This window comes from Gopherus flavomarginatus, chromosome 20, assembly GCF_025201925.1.
Source record: "Gopherus flavomarginatus isolate rGopFla2 chromosome 20, rGopFla2.mat.asm, whole genome shotgun sequence".
Taxonomy (NCBI): domain Eukaryota; kingdom Metazoa; phylum Chordata; order Testudines; family Testudinidae; genus Gopherus; species Gopherus flavomarginatus.
The window spans coordinates 24,923,228-24,938,986 of record NC_066636.1 but is presented as its reverse complement, the minus strand read 5'-3'; the positions used below and the strand labels follow the sequence as shown (position 1 = coordinate 24,938,986).

The following is a 15,759-nucleotide window of genomic DNA, read 5'->3' as shown; positions in this document are numbered from 1 at the left end:
GCAGCGCTGAGCGGGTTATCGATTCCCTGCTCCCCTGTCCCTGTCTCCACGGAAACCCAGCCTGGCCGCGCTGCAGGCTGCTCGGGCCATCAATCAGGGTGGGGGGCCTTGGCCTCCCCTACCAGCTCCCGCCAGCCCCACAGAGCAGTGCCCCCTGCTGGAGGGCCCTGTGGCGCCATGTCAACCCCTGCTGGGGAGGCATGGCAGCGAGTGGGGCCCCGGCTCCCCGAAGGCGGATGAGCTGTAATTAGAGCTTAGGCCCCAGCTCGATCCCACGCACAGCAATTAAACCCCCAGCGGGAAAGGGGACAATGAGCCAACCCACCACACACCCCTCCTGTGCCAGCCCCCCTACATCAGACCATAGGCCCCCCCCAGCCCTCTCCTGCGCACACAGGCCTGTTACAGGCTCCATAAGACCTGGAGAGCTGGGGGAGGAGTACCAATGAGCACAACATTCCCTCCCTTTGCCAGGGCTCTGGGGTCCCCCCAGAGTGCTGGGCCCCCCCAGCCTGGCTGCTGCACTGAGACAACAGGCAGAGGGGGAGCCCCCTGGATGGCGCCTCGTGGCCAGGAGGAAGCTCTGTGTCAGCTGGGATTGTGGGAGCAATACTAAGGCTGGGGGAGGGCTCCCCCCACCTCTCACTCCAGACCCACAGACCTCTCCCAGGGACCTGCTGCCTGGCAGGCTAAGGCACAGTGCATGGGCAATGCATGTGGGGTGATGTGCCCCCTGAGATCGGGGCAGAATCACCCAGAGCCAGCCTCATGAGGCTGAACCACTAGGCAGGGCCTAGGGGGAGGACATGGACCCAGGGGGCACACGACTGGGCGCAGTACGGACCAGCACCAGCTCCTCTGAGAGCCACCCCTGGAGCGAGGGGAGCAGCGCCCGGCAAGCAGCTCGGCTGCAGTCTCAGGGGCTGGCCGGCATCGGGTGTCTCTGCTCTTGCCCAGCCCCAGGAAGGGGCAGCGGAGCTGCTGGCGTCTTGCAAACGCTTTATTGGTTCGCTCAGTTGCTAACAGATACAAAAATACGAACTGTACACAGCCCAGAGGGGCGTCTTCACAGAAGACATATCAGCCTCGCCAGAGCGAGGGGCTTTACCAAGAGGGCGCCCAGCACCAGGGGCCGAGGTGTGCTGGGGCTCCCGGGGAGAGAGTCCAGCCCTGCCAGCGGAAGGGGGGCCAACTCCTGGGTGCTGTCCAGCACTGCACCCTGCAGGGCCAGAACCAACAGGATCATCTGGCTCCCCATGGGGCCTTTGGGAATGTGCCAGGCAGGGAGGAGGCACCCCCCCAGCAGGGTCCCTTCCGCTGGATTTTCTGGGAGTCGTCCATAACCAAAGGCCCTTTTCCCAGGTGCACAGAGCCCTGACCACAAGGTGCCAATGAGGTCAGGATGGAGGCAGGCGTCTGGCTGGCAGCAGCGGGGGCGACAGAGAAGGGTCCTGGGGAGGGAGAGATCCCGTCAGGGGAGCACGCCAGACTGGAGTAGGAGGGGTGGGCACGGTGCCCAGGGACTGAGAGCCCAGAAATCAGCACCAAGGGGAAGCCTGCCGGGGATTCCCCCTGCCCCCGGCAAATCACCGCTCCTGAAGATCGAGCAGATGGGGCGCAGGTCTATCCAGAGCTCCCTTCACCCCACAGCCTACCAGTACCAGGTCCTCCCAACCTCCCAGCAAGCTCCCCAGCTCCTCCCTGCACCCCAACTCCCAGCCTGGAGGCTTCCCGGCCAGTCCCAGCCACCCTGGCCTTGCTAACATCCTTGGTACCTGCCCTCCACCAGGGCACCCCCTCTTACCACCCAGCCAGCCTCTCCTCCTCCAGCTGAAGGCCAGCACGGGGCATCTCTGGGACTGGCACATCCTGGGCCTGGGCGCTCTGGGGACCAGCAGGTGGAGCGAGCTGGGGCGAAGGCGCCCACCCTACAACCCACACTGTGGGGTCGGCTGCTTGGAGTGTTTGGGGGGGATAAAGTCCAAAAATCCCCAACTTTGCAGCAAGGAGACCCCCCCAAGAGAGTGGGGGGAGTCAGAGCCACAGGATGGGGAGGGGGATGAGGGCAAGGCTGAGGCAGGGGCCGTGGGGCCGGAGCGTGGCCAGCGCGGTGCTGTGACCTGGTGACTCGGTGTCTGCAGAGACAATAAGAGCAAAAGGCCCATAGAGCTGGTCATGGTGAGCTCCCCTGACCCCCTCTCCTGCCCATCCCCTCCACCCAAGGCATGTAGCACCCCCCCACATACCCACTCCGACCCCCCCCGACCCCTCTCCTGCCCATCCCCTCCACCCAAGGCATACAGCAGCCCCCCACATACCCACCCCGACCCCTCTCCTGCCCATCCCCCCCACCCAAGGCATGTAGCACCCCCCCACATACCCCCCCAACCCCCCTCCTGCCCATCCCCCCCACCCAAGGCATACAGCACCCCCCCACATACCCACCCCGACCCCCCTCCTGCCCATCCCCTCCACCCAAGGCATACAGCACCCCCCCACATATCCACCCCGACCCCCCTCCTGCCCATCCCCTCCACCCAAGGCATGTAGCACCCCCCCACATACCCACCCCGACCCCCCTCCTGCCCACGCCCCCCACTTCCATGGGGCACGTAGCACCCCCACACACACATACTCACCCTCCGACCCCCCTCTCCCACGGGGCTGAGATTTGGGAACTTCTGTCACAGGCTTTGTTGCTAGAAACAAATCAAACCCAGAATCCGTCACTGACTCTCTCCAACAGGAAGCCCCCTCCCACCCCCTCTCCCCCTGCATCCCCGGCACTGCCCTTCTGCTCCCCGCCCGCTGGATCCTGGCAACTGGCCTTGGCCAGACTCCCGGCACCGATGTGCATCTGCCCCCCCTCACAGGGTGTGGGGGTGTCCATGGCATGTTCTTCCAAAATCAGCAGCCACCCAGCCCCCCGCCAACGCCGGAGAGAGCCAGGGGGTCCCCTCCCCGCAGTGCCAGGGTGGAAAGGGTTAATGCCCAGGATGAAACCAGCCAGACACCTACAGTCCCCCAGACAGAGCCGCCCTCCCCCCGCCACAAGGGATTCTGGGAAGAGTCTAGACTGAGAGCAGGAGGGCCCCTCCCCTTCCTCCGGGCTCATGCCCACCCCACGTCTGGGTCCCATTAGCAGGCTCCTGCGGCGTGGGGGGGGCTGTTCCACCCCCCCAGCACCCAGCCAGACGGACTCACTTGTTGCCTTGCAGCAGACAGCCACTCGCAGCCTCAGGCACCGGCCGGCGCTCTCGGGGCTGGGAACAGCTGGGGGCAGAGACAGGGACATCAGGGCACTGCCCATGCGGGCACAGTGGGGAGCCCGTGGCGCCCGGGAGGCAAGGCCAGGGCCCTCCCGCTCCAGTCCCCACCCTGCTCGGACCCCTCCTCTCAAGGGGCCGTTGAGGGGGATTTATGAGCAGCTCCCAAGCGCCTGGTGGGCGGCTCCATGGCGGGGCTCCTAGTGCAGCAGGAAGCACCTGGGACCAGCAGGGGAGAGCCCCCCCCATCTCCCCACAGCTGGGAAAGGCATCAGTCCAGCCCCTCCCTCGGGGTCAGCCGGGGTCACCGTCAGGCCTGCCTGTTAGGGGGATGCCCACGGCCCCAGCTACTCCCTGGCTCGCCTGCAGGCACCTGCCCGTCCACCCACAGGGCAGTGCCCGCCACGCCCCCCAGGCACGGGGGATCTCTGCGCACCCCACGGCCAGCGCTGCTGGGGAGAGCAGTGAGGCTACAACCCCAGGGGAGCCCTGCTCCCGACAGCCCACTCCTCCCTCTCACCCTGAGCAGACCAACGGCCCCCAGGGCAGCCACTGTGGGGTGCTGCACCAGCACCACTTCCCCACCCAGAACAGAGGCACAGCAGCAGGTTCTTTGGATGGCCTGGGGTGTGTGTGTGGGGGGGAGACCCCCCAGGGAGCCGCTCCCCACCCCCTCAGAGCCCAGGCCCTGGCAGCCTGGGCCAGCGAGCTCTCGGGGGCAGCTGGCATTGGCTGGCTGGAGCAGGGGTACCCAGCCAAGGCCCAACTCAGGCAGCAGCCAAGATCTGGGCAAGGGGCACCCCCTCCTGGCCACCTGGCACACTGCAGTGGGCTGGGGAAATGGGGACAGAACCCCTGCCAGGGCACTGCCTCCCAGCTGCTCCCACATCCACCCAGCCCACAACTCCGCCTGGAGCCAGCCCCACTTGGCAGGGCCTGGGGGGTCCCTGGGGGCACAAGGGGGCACCGGGGGGAACACTCACAGATGTAGTAGTAGGTCTCCCCTGGCTGGAACTCGAAGCCCAGCGAGAAGGGCGTGAAGCGCTGAATCTTCTCGGAGAAGCGGACGGGCCCGAAGGGTGCATGGGGCCGGTTGCACTCCCAGACCTTGAAGGCACCAGGTGTCTCGTAGCAGCCCCGGTAGCCCTCGGTGTCCACCATGTGCAGGCTGAAGGTCTCAGCCCGGCCCACAGGCACTGGGTGCTCGTAGTGTGGGCAGTAGATGTCCAGGTAGTCGTTGATGGAGACCTGGACAGCGTAGTCTTCATGCAGGAACCTGGGTGAGAGAAGGGGACAGTGAGTGGGCACAGAGCCATGGTGCCAGAAGGGGCCAGCAAGGAGGCAGGGAGCTGGTGGGGAAGCAGCCATGGTGCCAGGAGGGGCAGAGAGCTAGGAAGACTGGGGACAGCAGCACCCCCTCCGCACCCACCAAACCCTGTGTGATGAACTAGGAATGTTCTTAATGTTTTCTCTGAATACTGTGTTGGTGCCTCAGTGTCCCCATGGCAGTTCTTAAGTGTCTGGCAGAGCAAAGGGCCAGTGCACCTAAATGCCTGGCACTCTGTCTCCTAGCAACTGATGGCCTGGGCCCCCCCTCTGCAAAGGTGCCAGCTGAAGGTGTTGGAGACAAAGAGATTAGGTGACCTCCTGGCCTGGGAAAGGATCTGAGCAGAGGAGGGGCTGGCTGGGGACGAGGAGTGAGGGCAGACGTGGGGGGTCTGGTTCACTGCCCCCCAGAATGGACCCAGCTGAGGGGTCTGGTTCGCTGTATCTACAAGCTCTGTTTTAGACCCTGTTCCTGTCATCGAAAAAACCTCTGTGTTACTGGCTGGCTGAGAGTCATGTCTGACTGCAAAGTGGGGGTGCAGGACACTGTGGCTTCCCCAGGACCCCGCTGGGGCGGGCTCGCTGTGGGAAGCGCACGGAGGGGCAGAGGATGCTGAATGCTCCAAGGAGAGACCCAAGAGGTGGAGCCATGTGAGCTTCTTGCCCTGAACAAGTCTGCTCCAAGGGAGAGGAGGCTCCCCAAAGTCCTGACCGGCTTGGTGGGGAGCAGTTCCAGAGCATCGCCCGGTGACTCCGTGACACCCTGGCCAGAGCAGCTGTGGGGGAAGGGGAGCCAGAGTTCAGCCACACCCACTATCTGCCCACTGTACCCAGAGGAGGAGGTCTGGCCTGGGGATGACAAATGCCCACGCTGCCTGTGGGCTCAGAGCCAGCTGCCTGGGCAGAGGGGTGAGGTTCCTGCAGCCAGACACTTAGCAGCAGCTGGGGCAGAGCTGGCTGGGCCATGACACCCAGCGGTCCCAGCCAGGCCCCACGTGCTGAGAGATGCACCCTCCTCCCCTGCCCCGGCTTCTCCCAGAGTCCGTGTGTGTCCCCAGGGTCGGTTCACATTGGCTGGTTACAGGGCACCAGCTAACGCCAGGGAAGAAACCGGGAACTCGGGGTGGCTTGCGTTGAGTTTACAGATTCCCTTTGTGCCCATTTCCCGTGCTGGTGACCCTGGCACTGCCTGCAGGGGGAGGGCACAGGGACAGGGTGATGAGATTCCTGCTTGCCCCTCCTGGGCACTTCAGACAGAGGGATGGACCCAGCAGGTGCCAGCCCCTAGGGAGCACAGGCCAGACATGCAGAGCCAATGGGGTCAAGGGACTGACACAGCTGCACTTGCAGCCTAGATTAGCCCCCAACTCACTCCACACGCCAGCTTTGGGGGCCGTGCAAGGGGGACAGCCCCAGTCCCTCTCCCCCTGTGGTCAGGCCAGGTGCTGGCAGGCCCAGGCCCCGGCCCCGGCCCAGGCCCCAACACCTGGAGTGGACGTGTCAGCTGCTGGCTCCCACCCAGCGCTCAGCTCCAGCCTGTGGTTGAAACAGCTACCGGGCAGCCGGCCTCGCTAAACAAAAAGGCATCAGCTCTGATTAGGCTCAGCCTGCTGGGACCGAATGCACTCGGCTGGGGGGCCGGGGCCACGGCTCAGAGCCCAGCCACACCAGGCCGCGAGCTGAGCGCGCACAAAGCCCCTGCCCCAGGCGCAGGCCTCATGCCCAGCTGCACTGATCGGCTGTGACATACCAGTGGGGGGAAGGGACGCTGCTCACACACGGGGCCGTTGGGGCCAGCACGGGCCCCTGTGCTAAGTCTGGTGCACACAGTGCACGGCCAGGCTCAGGGGAGCTCACACGCCTGTGCACAGAGCCACGCACGGGCAGGGCCAGGGGAGCTCACATGCCTGTGCACAGACCCACGCACGGCTAGGCCCAGGGGAGCTCACACACCTGTGCACGCACGCACGCGCACACACAGAGTGCATGGCCAGGCCCAGGGGAGCTCACACGCCTACACACACACACAGTGCACGGCCAGGCCCAGGGGAGCTCACAAGCCTGTGCACAGACCCACGCAAGGCCAGGCCCAGGGGAGCTCACACGCCTGTGCACAGAGCCACGCACGGCCAGGCCCAGGGGAGCTCACACGCCTGTGCACAGAGCCACGCACGGCCAGGCCCAGGGGAGCTCACATGCCTGTGTGCGCGCACACACACACACACACACACAGTGCACGGCCAGGCCCAAGGGAGCTCACACGCCTGTGCACAGACCCACGCACGGCCAGGCCCAGGGGAGCTGACACGCCTGTGCACAGACCCACGCACGGCCAGGCCCAGGGGAGCTCACACGCCTGTGCACAGACCCACGCACGGCCAGGCCCAGGGGAGCTCACACGCCTGTGCACAGACCCACGCACGGCCAGGCCCAGGGGAGCTCACACGCCTGTGCACAGAGCCACGCACGGCCAGGCCCAGGGGAGCTCACATGCCTGTGCACAGAGCCATGCACGGCCAGGCCCAGGGGAGCTCACATGCCTGTGCACAGAGCCACGCACGGCCAGGCCCAGGGGAGCTCACACGCCTGTGCATGTGCGCACATGCGCGCGCACACATTCTCATTGCACGGCCAGACCCAGGGGAGCTCACACGCCAGTGCACAGACCCACGCACGGCCAGGCCCAGGGAAGCTCACACGTCCATGCAAAGACCCAGGTATAGCCAGGCCCAGGGGAGCTCACACGCCGATGCACAAACCCATGCATGGCCAGGCCCCAAGGGCAGCTCCACCAGGATCCAGATTCCCAGTGGCTGCAGTGCAGGATTGAGGCTGGACTGGGCAGCGCTGGCAATGGGAGGGAGCACAGTCTAGTGGTTATAGTGAAGGAATGGAACCAGGAGGTGCGGGGGGCTGGGTTGTGCCTGCTCTGCCAATCCACCCTAAGCAGGAGACAGACTCACCAAGGGCAGCTGAGAGCAGCCCCAGTCCAGCTGCACCCTCTGCTCTGCCAGGTTGCAAGAGCAGCTTGGTTGCTGTGCCCAGGAGGCAGGGAGCACCAGGCTGTGCCGTGCCCTGGCAGGCAGTGGGCTGAGACATCAGTGCCCGTTTAACGAGGGCTGAGCAGGTAAGAGCTCACACTGCCCTGCCCCACCCACCAGCCAAAATCCGACACCTGGCCGATCCGCCTCCCCCAGGCAGGGCAGGGCTGGCGCGTCTGTGCTCACTGGGCAACAGCTCAGGATGTAAACAGAGCTGCAGGCCCAGCCCCACTGCCCCCCTCCCCTCTGCCCCAGGCCTTCTCCTGGGCTAGGAACTTGGGAACCTGCCTGGCATAGCCAAGGAGGACAGCAGAGCTCAGCTACCAGGGGCATCCTGCTACTCGCGGCCCCGATGCATCACTCCCTTGGCGTGGGCACACACAAGGCTGGGGGCACAGTGAAAACTACAACCTAGTTCTGACCTGGCCTCCCAGCTGCAGACCAAGGTCCAGGTGCCACCTCCACGCCCCGCGTGGGCAGCTCTGATGGGGATGCCCAGCACTAGGGGTGCAGGCCCTGCTGAGCCTCTCCCCCAGCCCACAATCCAGCCTCTCTGCTGCAGGACACCAGGGAGCTCGGGCAGGTCCCCGGGTAGCGGGGTCGGCAGCGTGGGGAGAGCACAGCCCGGCAAGTCCCTGCACCGGTCTCGGCAAATGCTGATGCTGGATCAGCCGGCACCTCGGGCCTGACTCAGGCAGCTGGGCTGCAGCTTTAGTCACGCTGCCGGGAGGGGAGCAGGTGGCCAACCAGCCCCACCTATATCCTGCTCTGCCAGCTCCCACCAGCAAACTCGGCCCCAAGCCATGGCACAAAGACGGAAAAGGGGGCAGGTCACCGAGTGCCCCCCATGCAGCCATTCGCCCCTGGCTGGCCCAGATGCCAGCACCACAGGGGAGGGAGCACTCCTATCTCACCTGGACACAGAGTCTCATCCCTGACCAGAGTCCTCCCCCGTGTCCCAGGAGCAAGAGGGGAATTTGGGCCGCCTCACAGCCTCCCCAGGGGCTTCCCTGGAGGCCCAGAGCCCCCCACAGGCCTAGCCCTGGGCATCCTCTTGCCACCCCCCCCCGCCCCCGATGCTGGATGCCTCTGCCACCACTTCCTCTTTGTACCCGAGCCCTGCCCCCTTTCCCCCAACTTCTGCTCACGTCCTGAGGAAGCTCCTTCCTCTCAGCAGGGCCCAGGCTCCGGTGTGACAGGCCGGCACAGTCACCGCTGTGTGTTAGGGACAGGCCGAGCCCCATCCCTCCCAACCCGACTCAGACCATCAGCAACCTCAATCCCTGCCAGAGGGCCAAGCCCACAGGGCCTGCAGGTGGAGTGGGTCTCGGCACGGGCAAGGGGCCTGCATGTGCTCTGTGCCCCGAAGCAGAGAGGCTAACAGCTCCCTGGCCCTCCATGGGGCAGTGAAATCCGACACTTGGACGGAGTGATTTGGGGGCAGGACTCTCAGTGTTATCACTCTAGAGGAGCACCCAGCCTGGAGAGAACTTTCACTCCCACCCCCCAAGAGCTGCATGTCCAAGCCCATCCCACGGCAGAAGTCAGGAGCTCAGGGTGGGGTTGGCCCCAAATCGCCCCCAATGCTCCGGCACTGGGAGCCAGCTCTCCCCTAGCAGGCCAGAGCCCTGGGATGGCATCCGCTTGACAGAGCTCTGCAAACGAGGCAGCTGAGGCAGGGGGAGGGGAGATGGGCTCACCCCCAAGTGCAGCTGTGCAAGACCCTCTGGGTGCCCAGCCCCACAGGGAGGAGCCAGGACCCTCCTGCCTGGAGTAGCAGGGAAAGGTCAGGGATCCACATGTACTAGCCAGCCAGTCCCTCAGCCCCCCGCTGGGGCAGAGTCTGCTCCAGTTGAGTCTCAAACACAGTTAAGATTTGTAGAGGGAGGGAGGGCCCTGCAGCTCCCCCATTGCCACCCCCCTTGTGTCACAGGGCACGGCCTGTTCTGCCCCACGCTGGGGGAGCCTGACTCCAGCAGATGGAGGAGCCTTCGGGCACAGCCCAGATGCCTTTGCCATTGGAAGGGGGTGGCACCCCCGTGCTGCCTGCAGAGGGGACAGGAGCTGGTGCCACACTCCAGAGGCACAGAAACAGGGACCCAAAGCTGCTTCCCGACGCTCCAGCCCCAGAACCCACCTGCCAGCTCAGCCCTAGGGCTCGGTGCCACAGGCAGACAGGAGAGTTCCCAGTTCAAGGCTACAAATGGGGGACACTGGGTCGGTGAGTTGGGGGCTGGGCCCCAGGCACATCCCCTGGGCACAGCCAGGAGCAGCGCTGGGCCCTGCCACGCCCATGTTGGGGGCAGGCTGCGAAGCACCGTGTCCAGGGCCAGCTGCGATCACTGGGGAGGGCCTATGGGGCGAGCACCTTCCACCTGGTTGAGGCAGCAGGGCCTCAGCCCCTTGCCCCTTTGCAGGGCGCCAGGCGCTGCTGGGCCGCTCCCACGCCGGGCGCGTTTCCCGGGGAGCGAGTCGCCCCGGACTCGCCCCAACTCGCCCCCTGGCCTGGCGGCGCCGCTCAGGAACGCTGGCCTGGCACAGGTGAGGCTGGCAGCGCCCGCTCCCTGCCCTGCCGCCTGGCACCAGCTGGTGAGGGGCCGGCCCAGCCTTCGCACCGCTCTCAGCGCCCCCGGGACTGGCCCGGAGCGGCAAGCCCAGGGCGCAGCCAGGCCCCCCGTCGGCGTGCGGGGCCGGCAGGCCGGGCTGGGGCCGGGCAGGGGGCGCGGGCACTGCAGACAAAGGAGCCGGCGGGCGCGGAGCCTGAGCCGAGGCCGGCCGCCCGGGGACCCCCAGCCACGGAGCCCGCCGAGCATCCCCGCTCCCTGCCCGGTCCCCGGGAGCGGCGGCTCCGGGCCGAGCCGAGCCGAGCCGGGCCGGGCCGGGCCGTACCTGGGGTTGCTCGAGTTCCAGTAGACGCTGTGCCGGAGACCGCGCACCGGCGGGAACCGCCCCCACAGCAGCGACCCCCAGAGCAGGAGCCGCAGCAGCAGCGCCGGGCGCATCGCTCCGGCCGGGTCGGGCAGGTGCACTGACCGGCGGCCGGGCGGCGAAGGGGCCGGGCGGGGGGCAGGGCAGGCCCCGCCCCCAGCTCCAACTTCGGGCCAATCAGCAGCCGCAGCGCAGCCACCCCGAGCAAAGTTCCCCAAGTCCCAGCTTAACCCTTTGGGGGCCGAGCGCCCCCCGTTAACAGCTCGCGCGGAGCCGGGCACTGCGGGGTAGCGCCCTGCTGCCGGAGGTCGGCCCCTACCGGCGGGGGGGGAGGCTTTAGGACACAGCCCCCCCGGCGAACCCCTCCAGCTCGGGCGTTCACACCGCGAGCCGGAGCGAGCCCGCTCCGCGGGGCCCGTCAGCGCTGCATGGGGGCTGGGCCCAGCAAAGGGGTTTCCATGGAAGCGGGAAAACCCCAAATATTTGGGCCCAAGTTTTGTTTCCCGGCCGCCCCCCCATTTCCCCGGGCGGGCGGGCGGGGGGAAACGGCCCTTTCCGCCCCCTGGCTGAAGCAGCCCTAGGGCCTGCAGGGCTGGGCTCAAACTCTGTGACCCCCTTTGAAAATATGTCAGGCTTGACAACCCCTCCCCCTTCTCCTGCCTGGGCTGCTGCTGGCGCTGCCTTCAGAGCTGGGTGCCCGGCCAGCAGCCGTCACTCTCGCAACCCCCCCCCCAATAGGCTTGTGAGGCCTTTTGCGGTCAGGCCCCCCCCGTCTGAGAAACGCTGCACTGGATGCATGGACCCCTGGGGTCACCTAGCCATGCCAGCCAGGGCTATCCCTTGAACCAGAGCAGATCCCTGGGAACAACCTGCCTGTGCTTTGTAAAGGTGGCCAGGGATGGAAACACCCCCAGCCCCAGGTGTGCTGCCTGGCCTAGTGCTTACGGTCACTCTTAAAAACTGGCAGCTTATGCGTAGTCTGAATTTGGCTGGCTTCCGTCTCCAGCCGTCAGATCAGGCTCAGTTGCTGAGCTCTCGTGATCCCGTTTGTCCCCCCAGGCTGCGCCTTCACTCTCGTAAGGCGACCCCTGGAGCCTGGTGGGATCAGACCCCTGTTCTAACCCTTTATCAGGCTGGGGGCTCTGCTCGCCCCACTCGCCAGCTTATCAGCATCCTTAGATTGTGGGCCCCTGGCTTCCAGCAGTGCCCAGCAGTGCCCTGCGCCCAGGACCGGCGCTAGGGGTTTTAGCGCCCAAGGCACACGGCAATTTCACCGCCCCGCACCCTGGTCCCGCGGAGCTGCTGCAGTTGTGCCTGCGAGAGCTCCACCAAAGCCGCCTGCCGCCCCCTCCGGCAAAATGCTGCCCACCAATAATCCTGGCGCCCTAGGCGATTGCCTAGGCTGCCTAAATGGAAGTGCCGGCCCTGCCTGCGCCGACCCCAGCCCCACCTGGGCCTGCATCAAGGACCTCACTAGACCTCTTTCCCCTCCCCATGCTGGAGCGAGCACGCTGGCAGCCTGACGTCCAGTGGCCCCTGGACTCGGCAAACCTCCTTGTCTCTGGGAAGCGAATCATTTCTAGATCTCACCAAAGGGGGGCCCTCCCCTAAGATCAGTGGGGGCATGGCTCCTGGTTGGGCTGCTGGGGGGAGCGGAAGGGCGTAGCCAGCCCAGGGCTCGGGGCATAGCGGGTCCTAATCACTGCGTTTGGCGGAGTCCCTTTGGAGGCAGCTCAGGCACTTTTCCTGATAGTTTTCCAGAGCCCCAGCCGGGCTTGGCAAGGAGCCTCAGTCTGCTAAAGCCAGCCCGGTGCCACAGTCCCCATTGTACGGCCCGGTAGCCACCCCCCTCGGCAGCACAGCCAGGGAGGCCCCAGATGGACCTGTCCTCCCTGAGCTCTTCCCCCCCGCCCCCATCTCCTTACTGAGCCTCATGCTGTCCAGCTGCACTCACCTAGCAGCCCTGGGACACCCCCGCCGGGCCCAGTCTGCCCAGCTCCTGGCCATGCAGTCCCTAAAGCCCCCCTGCCCCCCCAGCATTCTGCCAGGCGAGCTTGAAACATCTCCAGCAATGCAGCCTCAGCCCCGCCTAGCAGGGTCAGGACGTGGTCCCTGCCCCAGGGGCACAGTCCCTGGCACCCCAGTGCACCCCACTCTCCTGGGGGCTGCATCCCAGACCTAAGGCCTCCTCCTGCCCCGTGCTGACAGGCATCACACCTCCCTCCAACTCCCCAGAGTCCGCTGGAGTCCTGATGCAAGGGTCAGAGCCACTGCGAGCATCCCCCAATCTAAGCAGTGCCCGCCCCAGCCTGGTTACGCTGCACTCCCAGCAGAGCCTCCCCTGGCTGGGTCTAGTCCCGTAGCCAGGGCAATGTCACAGCCCCCCTGGCAATAAAAGGTAAGTGGATCCATGCAGCCAGGCAGCACAAGAGAAACTTTGTTCCGTGTTTGGGGGGGCCGGCGCCGGTGCTGAATGGTTCTGGCACAGGTTCTGGCAAGGGGCAGCAGCCTTTGGGCTTGTTACCTGGGCTGGCGCAGGAAGAAGCTAGGACACAGAGCCTGGCACAGAGCCACAGGTCATACTACCACCGCCCCCCCTTGGCATGGCCCTGCCCATCGAGCGACACCTGGCAGCACGGACCAGCAGCGCCCCCATCAGGCTGAGCTGGGGGTGAGATCTTGGGGCCACACTCCAGGGCTGCTCCTGGCTGCAGAGCATTGGGGGGGGGCAGGAGTGATGCCAACACACCCCAGAAGTGCCCCCAGGTGCATCCATAGCTCTTACCTATGGGAGGCACCCCCCCGGGCACCGCTGGGGGAACAAGGATGGGCGAGCTTGAGGGGGGATGGAGAGTCTGCCCCCAAGGGGAAGGTACCCAGAAGCAGAGGGGGCCCCCCATGCCTGCCCAGGGGGAGGGGTGCCCCCTTGGGAATAGAGACACTCCCCACCCCCGGGGATCCCCGAACTCGCCACTCCCAGGCTGCCTGGCTCTGTGCCCGGCCGGCGCTTGAGCCCTCGCGCCACCTAGTGGAGCATCGGGGTAACCACCGGGGGAATTTCAGGGTCTCGGCTCCAGCAAGATCCGGGCCCAGCCCCGTCAGCTCCGAGCACTCCCCCCACGGGAGGAGGCAACAGAATTTGTGCTGGGCCTGGCCCTTTCCGTTGCGCCCAACGCCCCATGCGGGGGAGGGGGGCTATGCACTAACCCTGCATGCAGCCCCACTCCAGGGCACCCAGCCTGGCACCCAGTCAGGGGCCAGACTCGCCCCAGCTCTGGGAAGAGGGGAGCGGGCAGGAGCCAGGAGACTTGGGAGGGGAGGGGGAAAGACAGTGGGTTTCGGCAGGGGAAGGCACAAAGAGGTTGTGTCACTGGCAAAGGTGGAGTGGGGTTGGCAGCCACCCAAGCCACCCACCTCTGAGCCACTGGTGCCTGGGCCACACACACACCCCAGTCAGGACAAAGCACGTCTGGCTCCCCTCCCGTGCCAGGCTTGGGGGGCACAGAACCTCCTCTCTCCCTGGCAACCCAACCCCCTCCTGGAGACGCCCAGCAGAGCATGCACAGGGGAGGTGGGGAGCCAGGACTCCTGGGTTCTGGCCCTGGCCGCGGATTATACCTGGGCTTTGCTCCCTGCTGGGCCCTGGTGGCGGGGCAGTTCTCCAGGGTGGGGATGGGAACATGAGGCCCTGGACTGGGGTCCTGAGGGTGCAGGGTCCTGGCCTGGCCCTTCAAAGCTGCTGCCCTGCAGCACCCCAAGGCTGAGGGGAACCCCCCTGAAACCTCCATTAGGCCACACGGGGAAGGGATCTGAGCCCCCTGGAGGACATCACATGCCCTGTAAGGGAGAGCTGGCCCCAGGATGGGCAGCTCGGGCGCTGCCCTGGGCACTGCCCAGAGTGTGGCGAGCACTACATTCCACTCCCAGGGTGTCACGGCTCCCCAGGATCTGAGCTACACCCCAGTTTGGAACAGTCTCTTGAAGGAGCCCATCAGTGGGCCAGACCTCCCTCGCCTTGGGGGTCCTACCCACCCTTCAGGAGATATCATGAGGACTCAGCCCTCCCAGCTAGAGCCCCTGGGCTCCAGCCTGCTCCACCCCAGGCCCTGCCCAGTGAGTCCCACCCAGCCAGACCCTGGTGTCGTAGAGTCCCCAGGCGATGCTCTGGAACTGCCCCCCACAAAGCCAGTCAGGACTTTGGGGAGCCTCCTCTCCCTTGGAGCAGACTTGTTCAGGGCAAGAAGCTCACACGGCTTCACCTCCTGGGTCTCTCCTTGGAGCATTCAGCATCCTCTGCCCCCCCGTGCGCTTCCCACAGCGAGCCCGCCCAGGCAGGGTCCTGGGGAAGCCACAGGGTCCTGCACCCCCACTTTGCAGTCAGACGTGACTCTCAGCCAGCCAGTAACACAGAGGTTTATTCGATAACAGGAACAGGGTCTAAAACAGAGCTGGTAGGTACCGCGAGCTGGACCCAGCGGCCAGGTCCATTCTAGGGGGCAGTGAGCCAGATCCCCACATCTGCACTTCACTCCTCATCCCCAGCCAGCTCCAAACTGACTCCCTCTCCAGCCCCTCCCTCCTCTGCTTTGTTCCTTTCCCAGGCCAGGAAGTCACCTGATCCCTTTGTTCTCCAACACCTTTAGCACCCCCTTGCAGGGGGGAAGGGCCCTGGCCATTGGTTGCCAGGAGACAGAGTGTCGGCCATTTATGCACACTGGCCCTTTGCTCTGCAACAATTACACCCCCTTATTCCACCATCCAGAGACTTAAGAACTGCATAGGGGAAACTGAGGCACCCTTACAGACTCAGAGGAAACATTAAGAACAGTCCCAGTTCGTCACACGGGGCACAGAGAATTCACACTACAGTGGAAGGAGTTAACTCAGGCAGCTCCCCTTTATTAGACACTTTGCAAATGATCTAAAGCGGGTTCAGAAGCAGCCAGCGCCCTAGACGAAGGGGGAGCCCCCCACCCCAGCCAGGCAGCGTCCCAGCAAATCTCCCAGGACAAGCTCCGGCACGCACCCACTCTCACTCGTGCTCCCTGCCCAGACGCAGCCGCTCCCCTGGGGTGCGCCCAGCCACACCCAGTGTTCGGAGCCCTCAGCACCCAAGGCCTCTCGGGGCCCAGTTCCCAGGGCAGGGGATTGGCAGGTCCAGCCGAGGGGATGGCACCCTGGCAGCTCGTGGGCAGGAG

At 65.7% G+C, this 15,759-nt stretch overlaps 1 protein-coding gene across 1 annotated transcript; it reads right to left on the bottom strand.

Annotated features, from left to right (window-relative positions):
• Positions 1 to 1,311: 1,311 nt before the first annotated feature.
• Positions 1,312 to 10,638, bottom strand: EFNA4 (ephrin A4). Its single transcript, XM_050930134.1, has 6 exons — positions 10,523 to 10,638; positions 4,250 to 4,542; positions 3,205 to 3,273; positions 2,640 to 2,699; positions 1,805 to 2,135; positions 1,312 to 1,451 (listed from the first exon to the last, which is right to left on the bottom strand). Exons 1-5 carry the CDS (start codon positions 10,633 to 10,635, stop codon positions 2,035 to 2,037), a joined length of 636 nt encoding a protein of 211 aa, XP_050786091.1. The 5' UTR covers positions 10,636 to 10,638; the 3' UTR covers positions 1,312 to 1,451; positions 1,805 to 2,034.
• Between the last annotated feature and the right edge of the window lie 5,121 nt (positions 10,639 to 15,759).